General features: G+C 44.3%; 1 protein-coding gene across 5 annotated transcripts in view; it reads right to left on the bottom strand.

Annotated features, from left to right (window-relative positions):
* The window catches only part of arhgap5 (Rho GTPase activating protein 5), a 42,031-nt gene that overhangs the window by 24,998 nt on the left and 267 nt on the right, over positions 1-16,766 (bottom strand). The window contains exons 1-3 of one of the 5 annotated variants that reach the window (XR_006025333.1): positions 13,745-14,058; positions 6,228-10,112; positions 5,245-5,394 (exon numbers count right to left, since the gene is read on the bottom strand). Coding sequence is in view for 4 of the 5 variants with exons in the window: in XM_042071607.1 (XP_041927541.1) it covers positions 5,245-5,392; positions 6,227-9,943 (3,865 nt within the window). In the remaining variant the exon portion in view is untranslated. Of the gene's footprint in view, positions 1-5,244; positions 5,395-6,226; positions 10,113-12,899; positions 13,044-13,159; positions 13,384-13,744; positions 14,059-16,766 lie in introns of those variants that run through there. The other 4 variants (XM_042071607.1, XM_042071609.1, XM_042071608.1 and 1 more) reach the window with 4 other exon arrangements.

Here is a 16,766-nt window from a genome sequence, read left to right as displayed (position 1 = left end):
GGAACCCAACTGTTGCCACCACTGTATCGGTGCCAGCCACTACGGAGCCACCGACTCGTACAGGAACAAAATGGAGGGGGGGAAAACGAAGAGATGGAGAGAGGGAGAGAGAGAGAGAAAGAAAGAAAGAAAGAAAGAAAGAAAGAAATAAAGAGAGGGAGAATGAGCACAGAGAAGATGAGCATGCATATGTGCACGCATGCAGCATGTTCAGACCAGCATGAGGAAAGAAGAGCAGAGAGAGAGAGAGAGAGAGAGAGAGAGAGAGAGAGGAAGGGGGGGAAACACATCAGAGCATGATCACATCCTGAGGGTTTCACAATACAGGGCAGAGGGTTGTGTGCAAGTGGTGGAGAGGGGGTGGAGGCAGCAAAAGAAAGAATGAAAAGGGGGGGGGGGCCTTGATGGAGCTTTTCCTCTGAGGGGAGCTTTACACAGAGGGGGCTGTTTCAAAGGGCCTGCTAAATGGAGCCACCCGATGCTCAGACGCAGCCATGGGCAACCGTACTCATCTTCGCCAATCAGCGAGCACACATTGGCAGCGCACAGCCAGGCTCGACCAATCACGGCCCAGTCACAGGCATTCAAAAGCCAGGCATTTGGAGAAATCTCCAGCTACAAAGCCAGCCACAGGGAATTATCTGAAGCCATCACAACCCTGCAATGGTCAAACGACTGCCATGTTCAAAAGCAACACATCAGGAAATACAGATGCCCAGTCATTTCCAATCCTATGGCCCTGCACCAGCAACCACGGTGTCACGGCAACAACAGTGCCCTATCTCCACCAGTCACACAGAACCAACTAGCGCCAATTAGTCATAACTCATGTTGTGTGGATGATGCCAATCATGACCTTGGCATGGCCAATTGCAGGGATATCAGTCGCATTTAGATTTGATAGACATTTTAATTCAAAGCATGGGCCTATAGAACAGGCTCTAGTTGACTCTGCAGAGCCTATCAAAAGTGAGAGGAAGTGAGCATACACTATCAAAACCTCGCTTAGTTTCATTTCCAATGTCAAAGCTATAATAATGTACTGTAATCTCTCCAGCCAAGCAGCCACAGACAGTTTACAACGGGCCACTGGCACACATCGGAGCGGGCACTGATAAGCACAGGTCTCAATGTAGACCATATGCAAACATTTGAAGAGTGATAACTGGGCATTTAGGTTGCATAAGCTTGTCTCCTTTTCTGAGAGACGATAGTACAGGGGCAGGGACCTTTTGGCAAATGATATCTCTGCATGCAAAGTAGACATGGGGAAGCAAGTCCTTTTCTTAAGGAACTAAAACGCAACTGAAGTGCAGATGAAGGGGGGAAAGTGCAACTTGTGCGGAGGATGAAGCAATGCCAGAAACCTTACAGGGCCCGAGGAAACTGGCCTGAATTACTCTGAAATTTGAACCAATTCTGTGAAGGAAAAAAAAAAGGGTTACTCACTCGTTCACAGAACAAGTAAGCTAAAAAAAGAGCAGAGTCTGAGGATCCTGGTTGAGACTAACGTTTGCCAAGCCCGCAAGCTTTTTCATTCTGGTTCACAGTGCTATAATGGGTCTATGTGGGTGACTGTTGTATGGGTCTCTACAGTATATATGTGTGTGTGTGTGTGTGTGTGTGTGTGTGTGTGTGTGTGTGTGTGTGTGTGTGTCCCATTCAGCCTGAAGTGGATCCATAACCCAAGGCTGGGCCAGTGTGTTCTGGGAGCAGCATGAGGACTGGCCACACAGTCTCTCGGGCAGCAAGCAGCCGGCCTCCAAAACACTGGACCCAAACAATCCATCACTGTCACAGAGCATCAAGCTGCTCAATGTTCGTGGCTCTCCCTCCCTCCCTACCGCACGTTCTCTCTTTCAGTCTCGTTTCAAAAATGCTCCTAGACACACACACACACACATTTTTACCATCCCCCTCTCCCCTTCTCTAATTTCCTTCTTTCTCTCTGCTCTTGCACAGCATTACACACAGACAACACACATGTTGCTTACAAACTCTCTCTCTCACACACACACACACACACACACACACACACACACAGGCCCAGAGGGTACAACAAAATCAGGAAAAGAGCACTCCCTGTCACCCATCTACTTACACAGAAGTACAAAACAACTCACACCAAAGAAGAAAAAAACCTTCAAAACACCATTTTGCCGCAGACGCGCCGCGTGTGACCGCTGCATTCCGCTCTGGTGGCATTGCATTACCTCACCACCAGACTGCATGGCCTACTTCCACCGCTAACCACTTCCACACCTAACCACGGGCATTCCTGCACGCAGCCACCGCACAGCAACCCGCCACCCCATGCTCAGCGGCCTGGTTGACATCCTGAGACCGCCTTGCATCTGCCGACCTCCGCACACTATCTCCCTCTCCCCATCTCACTTTCTCTCTCCCTCCCTGCCTTTCTTTCCCTCTCTCTCTCTCTCTCCCTCCCTCCCTCTGCTCCTGTTCTGTCCCAGATCCTAAAATAGACAGTGACCTCTGACTCTCGAGGCGAACGTGGCTCAATAAGACAGACGGGACGTGATGGGGATATTGATAACACAACGGCGAAACAGTTTCCATTGAAGAACAAGCCCGCCTACCCACATGCCCCGCCACGCCAACAGATGAACGCTGTTAGGTAATAACAATGACGACACTGAAACGATTCCTAAGGGGTAGAGTGTATTTGTGTGTGTGTGTGTGTGTGTGTGTGTGTGTGTGTGTGTGTGTGTGTGTGTGTGGGAGGGTAATCAGGTCCGGATTGCACGGATGGCTGAAAATGCCTTCTCCTCTTTCAACCAGGTGCTATCTACTCAGTGTGAGGTCATCGGCACATGAGTGACAGATCAGAGGTATGGCTGAATAACATGCCTGAGATTATAACATTGATCCATCACAGACAGGCAGACCTGTGGGGTGAGGGGGGGGGGGGGGGGGGGGGGGTGGCTGGGGGTTGAGTGTTTATGAAATGGAATTAAATGTTAAGCAATTAACAATGGTGCGGACAGCATGTGTCCCCACTCACCATTGAGTAAGAGTTATTACAACCAATCAGAATAACAGACATACCCCAGCTGCCTCAGGCCCGCTAAAACAAACCCTGCCTGCCCACATTCGGCTAAGTGCTCGCAAAATAATGGCCAATGAGATTTTGTGAAATCAACATCAAAATCCATTTAATCATTCTGCATGCTGGACTGGCAACTACCCGCCCCCCCCCCCCCTTTCCTTGTCCTCCTTCGCCACTTCTTCTACCCGCTCCCCTCCTCCTCCTCCTCCTCCTCCTCCTCCTCCTCCTGCTCTCTGTTCTCCCTCTCCGGTTGCAACACAATTCATTTCGGGGACAGGAAACGCTTAATGAAATACTTGATTAAGTATGAGCATTTCAAGAGCATCTGGAGATTTGCCCCTTGAGCAGCCTAATGGGCTACAATTCTGGCAGGGGTGTCTGGATTATGCCTGCGAGAGACAGAAAACTGCTCCTGAGCTAGGACAAACCGGACGGGTGGGTGGGGTCAGTTGGGTGTTTCAGTTCAATTACAAACCCTGAGCCATCACGTGAGAGGGCAGGGTCCACCCAAACAAGCATCTGCCAAGGGAAAGCACCAAAATGGCCACTGGCTCAAAAAGTGTGTCAGAGTAGCCATGCTGTGTTGTGAATTGAGGCTTTTCAACAGTGTTGTTCCATTTTGGTCCTGTAAAGCAAACCCTTCAGAAAATAAAGGCTTTCTATAGTAACTCTGTTTGGTTATGCAAGTCGGTCTCATTCTTCTTTTAAAAAAAGGACACACACACACACACACACAAACACACACACAGGAGAGAGAGGATAGGCCCTTGACAGCTTTTAGGGAAACACTTCAACTGCAACACATCTCATGAATATCCTGCTGGTTGGTGCTAACTGGAAAACACTCCATGTTTCAACAGTCACTCAGAGAGACGAAGGATCACAATTATCACCACTTCATAGTATACAAGACTACAAAAATAGCAATCTAAAAGAGAGAGCAAGAGAGAGCTAGCATGAAAGGATTTCTGAACTTCAGATCCCTACAGGTTTCAAGCAACAAATAATAATCTTATAAGCTACATAAATGAGAGAAAGTTTCTTTGATACACCGCTGTGTTTTCAGTGAAATTTTTTTTTTTTTTTTTCAGCCCATCTGCAAGCTGTAGAGAAACTAGAAAGTGCTCTTACGACATGACCTGCTTTACAACAAGCAGAGACAATATGCTTTACTTCCACCTTCCAACGTTTGGGCTCAAAAAGCACACACAACAAAGAGCCTGAAGCCACAAGCAGACTTTGGCTGTGGTGTTTGTTTTTTTCTTTCTTACTTCTGCTGCTGCTCCCCATGTCTAAGCACAGACCCAACATGTTCTGCATGCACAATACAGGGACTCTTAAAATAACACGGCAATGAACTACAATGAAGTCTGTGCTGCTTTTGGATAATGAAGGTTTAAAGTGTCCATGCCAGATGTCCCCCTGTCTTCCTCAATGATATCATCTGAAGGGCAAACCCTGAGTAGACGTTAAAAAAATAAAAAATAAAAAACACAAAACCAGCTGCAACGTCTGACTCATTTTTGTCACTTGCTTGTAGGTACCACCACAGAAACCCACATACAGTCGATCAACCTCTTGCCTCGGCTGTAGGGTTAGTATTAAGTGTTTGCTACCGTGCTGTAAAACCCCAGTGGTTAGTTGGTTAACGGAGAGAGTGTGCATTAATCCTCCTTTTTGTTTCAGCAGCACAAAGCAAAGGAAAATCCAATTAAAGGCCTCAAGACATATGGCTTGCTTAGCTTTTCGAAAGTAAACAAAAAGGAGAGAAGGGGGCATGAAAAAAAAAAAACACTGAAGGCCTTACTGGCATTAGAGCAACAACAGACGCATCCAGAATGACACCCTTTGCATGGGGCACAACGATTTGACTTTGCCATTCTGTAACTCACCTAACAGCTTGCCTCTATGGCTGGCTGTCAGTGCCAGTGAGGGGAGGCGCCCCAGCAATCATTTAATTATAACACTGCTTTGCCTCCGTGCACCAGGACAGTCACATCAGACAATCGATCCACACAAGAATAAAAATCAACAACAAGCAATCCATGTGAAGTTTAGGATCAACCGACCATGCAGGAAAAACACTTTGCCAGTAGCGGGGAAAAAAACGGCACACATTTTCAAAACTATGATGTGGTTACTCAACCCACTGGGACAAGAGAAGTGGAGTGACCTACCAGTGCGTTCAATGTAGTCCACACATTTGTCAATGAACAACGGGATTGGTCGATCTTGGCTGACCAGATTCTGCAAGGGCACACCGAAATAGTTGCTTTCCCAGTTCCTCCGCGTTGGTGGGTACAGAGGCTTGGTCGGCTTTTTTGGCTGTGCAGAGGGAACATAAGAGACAACAGTGAGGAGGGGAGGTCAGTTGTGACAGCAATTCCATTCTAACTCTGCCGTTACCAAGTTCATCTGTCAGACAACAAATAATAATAATAATAATAATAATAATTTTAAAAAAAAATAAATAAAAAAATAAATAAATAAATAAATAAAAAAACACACAGAGCAGTTCTTCCATTTTTGTTCAACAGGATCTCTTCTCTGTCTGCATCATCTCCACTGAAAATTTGAAACAAGACTCAGTTGTTTTAAGTCCTGATCAGAGAAGAGTGTAACAAAGCAGAGGCCTACAACTACATGACTTGATTCGACTGATCACATAATGCATAATAAAGCAAAATGTGGGCAATATCATCAATCAAGCAAGCTCTTCCCTGCTAGAGAGAAAACAGAAGGGAGGGAACATGAAGATTGTAACACATTTCCGCCAATCCCTGGGAAAACTGCCACTAAACTGCTTTCAACATCTGGCCTGATGCAGTCAAAAGTACACTGTGGGATACCCACAAATTCCTGAACTGAATAAATTTCCTCTGACTACATTCACAACACAGGCAAAGCTGTAACGAATAGCACACGCACTGGAGACAGTGGCTTTTCAATACATATGCTTTATGCTATTGATTACTTTGGACAACATAAAAATAAAGCAATACATCAACTGCAAATTATTACCTTTTATCACTCTGCCAGTAAAGATTCTGCATTTAACAAGGTATTTTTACACAAGCATAGGCTCCATCACACAAATGCTGAAAATGTGCTGCAGTGAGAATTGGCGGCATCATTCTAACCCAAACAATAGTGACCCACCTTTTTTTCCTTCGGTGTCTTTTGCGCCTTCTTCTTCCTCATCTTCTTGTCATCCTGCTCAGGGTCAGAGGTGATGGCCGGGTTGTCTATGCCTCCCTTCCAGGGGTCCACAGGGGAAAGCAAGGGGTCTTCCTCGCTACCCCGATTTCCCCTCCCCACCTTCTTCCTCCTGTGAGCAGGCCCCGACTCATCATCGCTAATGTCAGAGTGGACGCGCCTTTGGTAGGCTTTTGTCTTGCTGAAGAGGATCTTAGACCGATGTTTGTACTTAGAAGGTCTCCTACTTCCCTGGGCCTTGGACAAGCGATCAAAGCCATTCTCTTCTTCTCCATGCAAAACATGGAGCCCACCAAACGAATTGCGCATCTTCACAATTCGACTATGCGTGTCCTCTGGCACAGCGTAGATGTCATCATTGAACCCCTTGGACTTAAGGAGCGTATCGGCCGGTTCAGCGTAGTTGTCAGATGCTTCAAGATCATCGCCATGGCCCATGGGGCCTCCTCGTACTCCTCTCTTATGAGTGTTCCTCATGCCAGCTTCGATGGTTTTGAGCAAATTTGGGTCCAGCTTCTTGACACTTGGCTTGGGAAGGACAGGCTTAGGTCTTACAGGGGGAGGCACTTTGTGGTTGCGCTCATGGTCACCCACAGGTGTGCTGTGGATGGGGTACTCATTCCCCTCGAGGTCTATCCTGCACTTGGTGCGTTCACTGGGAGTGGGCAAAAGCTGAACGTCATCCCCAATGGGGCTGTAAGGCGGAGGTCCCTCTGCGTCATCCTCTGAGTCAGGATAATAGTTGTAAGCAGGCGAGTGGCTGTGGGGCGATTGAGGAAAGACGTCTTCACTTGCACCTGTCCCGTCCCGACTGCTATCAAACATGAAGGAACTCTCGATACTTGATTTCTTCTCAAGCACCTCATTGAAAAATGGTGTGAACACCTCTGTCTGCCGGTGGTACTGGGACAGGGAGTAAAGCGCTGTGAACTTTGCCGTGATCTCAGTGGCAATATGCTCACCCTCCGTCATCAGCTCTTTGATGGCATCGTTCTCAAAAAAGTCAGCCTGGCTGTCTGTGATAGCCACCATTTGGACCGGGATGACATCCTGGACCTCAGCCAAGAACGCCCTAAGCATGGCCATTGAGGCCTTGCGTCTCGCAGAGTAGACAAGAATGTAACCATGGACTAGTTCATCCTTCCTAATGCCAATGGAGGAGTGGTACGAGAGAACAGTGACTTGTATTCGTCTGCGACTGTCGCCAATGATTTTGTCAAGGATTAAGGTGTTGCTCTGACCAGGTTGACCGGCACTGCAGGAATGTGAATCCAAGAAAGGCGAGAGGATGAGATCTACACTAAATGGATCTCCACACATGGCACACATAACGATCCGCAGATCGGTCTCAGACAGGTCTTTGATGGAGGGCATGGGACTCACGTCAAAGTTGTGCTTTAACCCATCCAAAACACTTCTGAGAGCTTGCTTAATCTGGGACTCGTTAAACTTTCTTGGAAAGGTGCCAGAGGGTATGTCTATGAAGGTGCACTGTAGCTTATTGGCAAGCTGTTGGCCCTGATGCCTCAAGATGGGCATATTTTTGCAAACACTGTCTCTCTGGTTTGCCAGAATCAAGATGAATGGCATTGGCTGGGCAAATCTGTCTCTCCGGCTGTGTGCAATCTCTGCTCTGATTCGGCCAATACAGTCACCAATAAAATTCAGTGATTCTATGGAGCTGAAGACACAGAAACACCCATGAGGTTTAAAGGTTGGCGCCCATGGATGGCTCAAGAGCAATGAGTTTCCATCAACAGGCACGAGGTCTAACTCATAGATTTTGCCATCTAGCGTGTACTCATCATCTGTTGACTGTGCTCTGATTTCATTTGCCAGCTCTTGGGCGAGCCCATCCCTTCCCACGAGACACAAATTAATCTTATCAAAGTTGGCACTGTAGTAGAGATTGGAGCGACCATGGTCCAGTTGGACAAGCCTGTTTGCGAGGACCTGCTCAACTTTCAGATCTACGCAGCCTTGACCGCTCAGACAAGTCTCCTTAGTGGGATGATAGACAAAGCCAATGTGCTTCAGCAACAATGACTCCCTATCTGGGGCAAGTTTTTGTAGGGCTCTGTATCTGGGTTCCTCGTTAAGTACAGTGTGGATCTCGCTCATTTTGTCACAGCTTGGGGTGGCATTTAAATCCAGGTCATAAAATAGCTCTGCATGCTCAAAAAGCATTTCCTGAAACTCCTCTTTGGCCCTTTCAACTATTTCCTGCTGGTGGCGGCTGTAAACATCTCTGCGATCAGATTCACTGATATACTTGTAAGCTTCGTCCTCCATAACAAAACACATGACCTCGTCCCATGGCTGCCCAGGGCTGATGAAGTGCACCCGCTCAAGAGTCCGCTTGAACCGCTCCTTCATCTCAACCCGCCTCCTTTCAGAGATCAAATGCTGGACGTGGTTTTGATATATCCTCTCTGCTTCCCCAGTTTTGAGGATATCAAAAGGCACCCTCCTATCAGTTTTGTCTATTTGATCTGACTCATCCCATGGGCCATGCTCCAGCACCACAAACCAGTACTGAAACTCCTGACGTGTTCTCATGAGACTCTGTGCCTCAGACCAGCTCAAGCCTTCAATTTCATCAAGGTTATTAAGCAGGTTATTAAGAACTTTGGGCAGGCTGGAGAGATAATCCTCTCTCCTCCTTCTGATATGTTCTTGCTTGAGCTGTTCAATGTGCTTGGAAAATGTGTTCCTGGCCTTTCTGGAGCCTTCCAAGTTAATGTATTCCTCATAGTCAGGCTGATTTTTCAAAGAGTTGCTCACTGCCTTCCAGGTAGTATGATAATCTCGAACTGTTGACACTATAATCTTTTCAAACCTGTCTGTCACTGTGGCCACTAACTGCCTCTGGACTTTGTACGCATCCAAATATGGGATGATTTTGGGTTTCCCCCGTGTTTTGTCCATCTGTTGAATCAGAGCGTTAAAACAGAGGTCAACATTCACAGACGACCGTGCGGATGTCTCCACCACCAACAGATTCTTTTTGTTTGCAGCAAACGACTGAAGGTCCCGCAGATATTGCTCTACACACTCATCACATTTTGTTGCAGCAATGATGATGGGCTTTTTTGTCTTGGCCATCTGTGAGTAAAGACTATTGACAAATTTCATCTGGTCATCAAATTTCCTATTGCATCCCTTGCTCACATCTATGCAGAGTACAAAGCCATCAATGTTCAGCTTCCCATCGGGCATCTGCTTTTGGTCAAAGTCCTGCTCCAGGCCCAGCTGGTCTGTGCAAATATACATCAACTTCTCGGCAGACTGCAATTTCGAGGATGCAGCCCGCTTTGTGTAGGGCTGCAAGTTTGTGCTGCGGTGAGGCAAGAAAGTCTGATCGTCAATGAACTCTGTCTGTTCAATGATGTGTATTTTACACTCGAGGCAGTCGTCGCCTCGGTGGAACACATCCCCCCAATAAAGGAAGTGATCATTGTTTACTACACGTCCACCAAAGTCAATTGTGCTCAACACAGAAGTGTGCTCTGTATAGTAGTCGTCCGCACTGGGGCGCACGTATCGGTTACACAGGCAGGACTTGCCCACACCACAGTTGCCTTTCTCCTTCTCCGTCCCTGAGAGCCCAACTACACTCACAGCATAGGTTGGGGGGCGGGGCTCCTTGTTCTTGGCCATTATATTCCCCCTGTCATTGCCTTTACAGTCTCAGCAAAGATTTCCTGCAGGGTATAGATGCGTTTCCATTTGTTCAGTTAAGGTGCGGTTTCCATGGCTCTGAGTCAATAGGCAGATCGCTCTCTCCTGTTGTGTGGGGCAGTTGCTTCTCCCCGTCTTTATCACCTGCCTGTAGAATAAAGACAAAATGCAATTAAACAGGGAAACAATGTGAGCTGATATTATGTAATACAAACATATGCCTGTTTGCAAAACATAATATGAGTGTATGCTCGCTCTCGCTCTCTCTCTCTCTCTCTAATTAGCAACTGAGATAATGTGCCATTTTGGGTCACAAAAAAGCAGTTTAAGAAGGATTAGTTACACATTTTATGACTAATTCCAAGAGAGATTGTCAGCAGTTTGATAGATCTTGAAGAGGCAATACACTCTATTGAAGTTACATGATAATAGACAGGGCAGTGCTTGAAGCAGAAACATTAATGTAAATTATTTTAATGTATAAACACAGTCCACATCCAATTTTTGCAGAGTAAAATGCCTTGGAACATCAGCCTTTGAGAAGCAGTGACCTAGAAATACATTTACTCTGCAATAGGCTGACAGAAGGGGGGAAAGGACCAAGAACAGTTAGTCATTTGCCAGACGCCCTTTTTTCCAAGACAATCCATTAAGTCTGCATCAGCCACCCAAATACCTGCTCAAAGAGGTAGCGGGTGTTAAATCTTCAAAACTGAAGAAACTGCAGCAGACACTGCCAATGACATCCTCTACAGACATGGACCAGTAAGACCTATTCTTGTAAATGGCAGTATGTGATATCAGCATGTAGCCATGCAAAACTGAGATATCACAAAGTATCAACATATTCCATTAGATGAAGATCTTCATAAAGGTCAAACAACAGCACTCTGGCAGAATACTCTGCTTGTTAAGCAGGACCAGGATTCAGTTCAATGCCTTGCCTCCTCTGCTGAATCTGTAATGATTTTGACTGGTTCTGTGATTTGTTTCTTTTGATAGATAGTTCTCTCCAAGGACAGGTTGCATCAGACACCAATGACTTTTAAATACATCATCTTGCCTCGTCCTGCTTCAAAAAGTGAAGCAATACGGTGGTGGCCCTGGGGCAATAAGGGCACATGGCGCTTAAATAAACGACTACCGTTACTGACCTAAATACTGTGGCGATATCTAATACAAAATACAGCCAGGATCAGTCAAAATGAGATTTTTCAATGGGTATCAATGTGCTAGGCCTACCCATTTAAATATGTTGCATTTAAGCAAGCAAACTGAAATAATTGGAAAATGTGTTTGAAGTCAATACAAAAACAAGGACACATTTGCACAACCTACCATGTGCTCTAATTACATTGTCTGATGCCCAGGCATACCAAAACATCTAACCAAAATGTCTAATTTTACTCTGGATCTTCTGTTTTTTCTTAACCCAGCACATAGCCTATAAATCTATAAAAACTCTGCAACTGCATTTTCAACTACATAAAAAAAATTATGAAAGGAGTGGCCTTCGTTGTCTCTGTACTTGTACTCTGCACAATGACAAAGTTGAATGTAATCCAATCTAATCTAAGAGGTCTGCTCCATTCAGTCAACTCGGTTTTTCATTTAAACATGCTATTTGAAGCCATAACCGTTTTTGAAAACAATTCAGAAAAGATAGGCTTTATTAGTGACACAGGCACTAGACCGAACACAAGGTCTTGGCCACAAACACAATCTACCAGATCCAAAATATAGTGTACACCTATGTGCTGACGGTACAGTGATGTCACAGTAACAACACAGAAACGTACAGGTGACTGTATTAAGGTGGGCAACAAAAGCAAAGCAGGATTTCTTGTCGCATAAAAAACATGGCTTCTGGCTCCTTCCCTGGCCCAATAGTGATGGTGTAGCATTTTTAGTGTCTGTGTTAGTTTTTTACATAGCAAGCATTTATTGATGAGATTCTTGCTGCCGCTCAAGCCAGGCAAGTGAAGGTTAAATCATTACACAAGGTCAAGCCACCAAATATTTTTTACACTGAAAAAGACTACTTCTCCTGGAGAGTTGCTGCATTTGCGGTGTAGTGACCCCAGATCGACAGCAGCCCTTAATCAACAAGACCCCAAGGAGGAGATGAAGGTATAGGCCTAAACCTGAATGCTAATTAAAATTTTGTCCTAGAAGCAGTGCATAGGATGACAATCCAAGTTGTCTTGTGTTTCATAAAGTCTGGGTGTTACATTTACACTAAGCTCTATTGAATCTAGTTTGAAGGCCAAATCAGAAGGGTGAAGAGTGGCTGGCATAACCAATTCACCAGAAAGCATAGTACCATGACACAGTCTATATGTTTATTTAATGAATCAGTGTATCATCTACTGTAAAAGTAATGCTCAATAAACCACCCAAATGGCCTACGGACTAGTCTACTAACGCGAAAAGCCATAACCTAATAAAAAACGACGAAGCATGGGTATGACGATATGATGACAAATATGATCGTTAATGGTTGGCAGTAGTTTCGGCCGACATGCAAGTAATCGCTAGCTCTGCTCTGCAGAAACTTCAAACTGGTTTTGTTACTCCCGAGTAAGGAAGGAGAAGAGCGGTAGTGTAGACATGGAAAAATAAACTGTCATCTACGCTGAGAGAAAATAAACAATATAGGGAGACAAATAAATAATGTCACGACACTGTGACTACTTGTGAACATGATCAAACATGCAAGCCGTTGGCTTCTCACCAGCATCTGAACAAGGAATTCCAGAGGTGAAGGCAGAATGACAAGAATTAAGAATGTGACTTATTAGTGGGTTGTAACCATTGACTGATTGTAACGTTAGCATACAAAGCAACCAAGTTACCTAAACAACGCATTATAAGAAGGTCGACCTAAACCCAGTTACACTACAATATGTTTGAATTTACAGCGATTCAACTGCACCTGACTGGTTTGGCTGAGACTGGCTGACATATCCTTTTGGGTTACAGTTTGACATATTAGTAACAACGTTACGATGCAGCGGTCATCCGACGTTTAGGTTAGGTGTTGTTCTATAAGTAACGTTAGTAGAACAATGCAGTGCCATCTCTAACAAAAAACGCAATTTCGTAGAAATGATTGGTCGCACAGGAAAACGCCAGCATTCATCTTCTAGTGACGTTAACTGATATTCTAATGGTCGAGTCCCGAATTTTACATACCCATCTGCTGTCATCTCATCAGGTCACAAATCGCTAGTAATCTTAGCTGATGTGACACACTGACAACACCTTATCTGCTAGCTTGCTAGCAAGTCATCCAGTTAGTGTTACCCACTGAACTAGATCCCCATACCAACGAAGCATTATGTTCAGCTAACGTGTGTTAGCTAGCGTTACCCAGTTGACCAAGTCCACACACAGTGTCGATTTCTGGCAAGCCTTCACTTTCGTGAAACGAAAAAACAACTCTCATGCAATTCTCTGCTGAATTATGGTCGTTCCAGATCTTGGTCAATGTTTGACGAAATCATGCATATCGCCGCGCGCCCAGCCTTCTTACAGGGAAAAGAAAGATAATATGTGCCTGGTTAGCTAGCTAGTATGCTAGCCAACATTATGCCACACTGGACGCAGCAGTCGAACAATACACTTTCAGAGGCTAGTGATACTGCATCCATCTGAGTATTTCTGGAAAACAGCGAGATTTGATTCCTTTTGCTAGAACATGTCAAAGAAAGACCCACTATAACACTTACACTGACAATATAAAAGTCAAAGCAGTTCATTCCAAATACATTCCCCTACCTAACATGGTCGCTCCCAGCTCCCGACACTACGGAAAAGAGATATCATTCCAAGTGTCTTCTTTTATTTCCACGGATTCGGCTTTAAAACATTATCCTTGACATATTGTGGCCACGAAAACATTAGTTTCTAAGAAACCTTTGAAAACTGTTTTTATCTTGTAATTTAACTATATTAGTGGTATGGATGTAATCCGAGACTCGCTCCCTCCCCTCTCATTCCAGTCGGTAATGGCGACGAGGATGGATCCTGCTCTCACTCACACTCTCCCCCCAGTAACTTTTCCATTCGGCTCAGTACGGGGGCGCGTCGCGCGTTCATGGCTGCAGAGGAATCGTTGAGGAAAACACGTTTGAAGATTTTTTTTCTCGCTCTCTCAGAAGGCCGAATAATTGAATTGTTTGTGCTTATCACTCGATGACGAATACCGAATCATTACCAAAAAAATCTTTCGCATTTTGACTTTTATATTAGGCCTAATCATTATAGCCAAACTAACCGGTAGGCCTAAGTCTGTCCAAACTTAAAACAGCACATTTGTCGATCAATCAATGGCAGTGCCACTTAGCTTATTATATCCTCTGTAAAAAAGCACTGGGCCTTTTGATGTGATAATTTGATAAGAAATATCAGTATATTCTCAGTCAGAGAAACATGGTTTCTGGAGTTTTTTCAGATGTCATAGTCTATGAGGCCTCAGGTGCTTTCGGTAAAAGTGGATTTTTTAATTATTTTATTTTTATTCAACCTTCCCTATATTTTTGTGTTACTTTGACTTGGGTGTGTTTCAGGTAGCCTTCGCTATAATTGGCTAGGAAATGAATCCCTGTCCCTGCACTGGCACAATGAATGGGCACCGCACTCTCAGTAGCCTATTTGCTAAAAGGGGTGAAGAGACTTTTTGTCAGACCTGCAGGCCTGTGTGTGTCTGTGTGTGTGTGTGTGTAATTGGTGCAGTAGGCTACAATTTAGAATTGAATGGAGTTTTTTTAGAGCTCTCTTTAAGTCTTCATCTTCTACAGTTTGGCATTGAGATCTGATGATCCATGCTTTTGTGGTTTGTCTTTGACCTATAGCCTATCACGCTATTTTACTCATTTTACAAATGAATGGATAGTCCCAATTAATGATCCCTATGTTGTGGTACAGGACACATTACCATTTCATTAAATCTGCCTATATAGACCATTGCTATGATTGCACAACCACACCCGAGATCATTACTTTCCATCCACTGTCCATTAATTTGTTAGAAAGAAGCACCTACTGAGGATGTGGTGAGGATTCAGTTAAACTTGCTCACAGTTATCTTAATTAGGCTTCAACCAAACTTTGGGCATGCTGTACTTTAACAAGACTGTTCATTTGTCCCTCTGTAGATTAGATCTTCAGTGGGGAGCGCATTTAATGGGGAAGAATATTCATCTTTTGGGTTTGTTAATAATATGCAATGTGCAAACTGCGATGTGTTTAGACGCAGTATAAAAGACAAATTAGTCCCGGCCATGTTTGACATATTTGGTGTGTCTATTTCCAAATGTTTGTAGGTGAGAGTGCTCTTCATTGTTACTAGGATGTTTGGGTGTGGACTCAAGTCTGTCTCTTGCCAAATGCAGAACACAACTCCCAATGCACAGACTAGTGGGGGAGTGCAGGAAGACAGGCAGTGGAGTTTACATTTTCCTCAATGTTCATGTTTTCAGCCTTTGCCCTTTGAAAAAGCTATTTTCCCAACTCACTCGTTGTTAGAGCATTTGTGAAGATTTGTTTGTTGGGAGAGCGACTCCACAACAAATGATTCTCAGTGGTTAAAAAAAAGTGAGCATTTTCCGTCTCTGCGCCACTGTCAAACAGCCAGTGGGAGTTTGAGACAAGATCCCTGTGTTCCCTCTTGGCTGGTGGCCATTCTGTCAATATGAACAAGAACAAGGAGATGGAATTTGATCCCAAGAACTCTGCTGTGGGCTCAAACGATAGCACATGTATGGCACTGTGTACTTCCTCATGGACCAAAAGTCGGGCAGTTTTAAGATGAACCGTGTTGTTGTTGTCACATCTGATGCAATTAACTCAGAATAGTGCCAGGGGACACGGATGAGGCTTTTACTGGGCTTTCAAATCTGGTACTCCTTGTATTCCTGTGCTGTTCTTAGTTTTATGGTTATCAGAGGGTTGTAATAGACAGATGCAAACCACCAGAGACAGACACTGTCTGATGTCTAGCTCTATGGTTTCATCATCATATTCTCAGCACTTTTTGTTTAAGGTTATTAAATTGGTAGTGTACAAAACCGTTTAATCAAAGTAATCTGGTAAATGCTTTTTAGGTTTATTTTACTCCAATCTCATTATCTTCATCTCATATCAACCTCAACATTTAAAACCCCTAATTCTAGTATTCAAATTCAAATCTCAGGCACATTGTTGAAAGAGCCTGGTGCCAATTCACATCATCACATTGGAGGCCTTAGTGTGAAGTCTGAAAATAAACATGCTACATTGTTAATTTTCGAGAAGATGTAAAAACCACACCAGATATTTCCTCTCCTAACAACCTCCATCTTTAAACTAGCCTACAAGTTAACAACCCAGCCTCTTCACTATATCCAACTTGAATGATAGCCAACCAATTATACCACAGGGTAAATAACTTATTCTCAGTATTGGAAAATTTAGAATTAGCTTATTATATAAAAATTGATTCTAGGTTCTGGGGGGGGGGGGCTTATAGTATTCTCACATAGATTGATTGTGATTGTGACTGATTGTGCTAATGGAGCATACATAGGTTATGCATCTTAAAAATGGTTTTATCAGAGTTTTACGGCAAAACTCTAAAAATCTATTGGTCAGAGAGTGGAGTCTTGTGTCTTTTTTCACTTTTTTTTCCAGGTGTATCATTGGAAAAGCCTTTACGAAATCACCATCATAAAAAAATATTCAGAATTTTGGCACAAAGTACAGATAGGAAAGACACAAAGTAGCTTTCCTATTCCTTTGGCTAACAAAATAAATCTGAAAA

The sequence above is a fragment of the Alosa sapidissima genome, chromosome 19 (assembly GCF_018492685.1).
Source record: "Alosa sapidissima isolate fAloSap1 chromosome 19, fAloSap1.pri, whole genome shotgun sequence".
NCBI classification, from domain to species: Eukaryota; Metazoa; Chordata; class Actinopteri; order Clupeiformes; family Clupeidae; genus Alosa; species Alosa sapidissima.
Note: the sequence above shows the minus strand (reverse complement) of the source record. Positions and strands in the feature narration are given on the sequence as shown.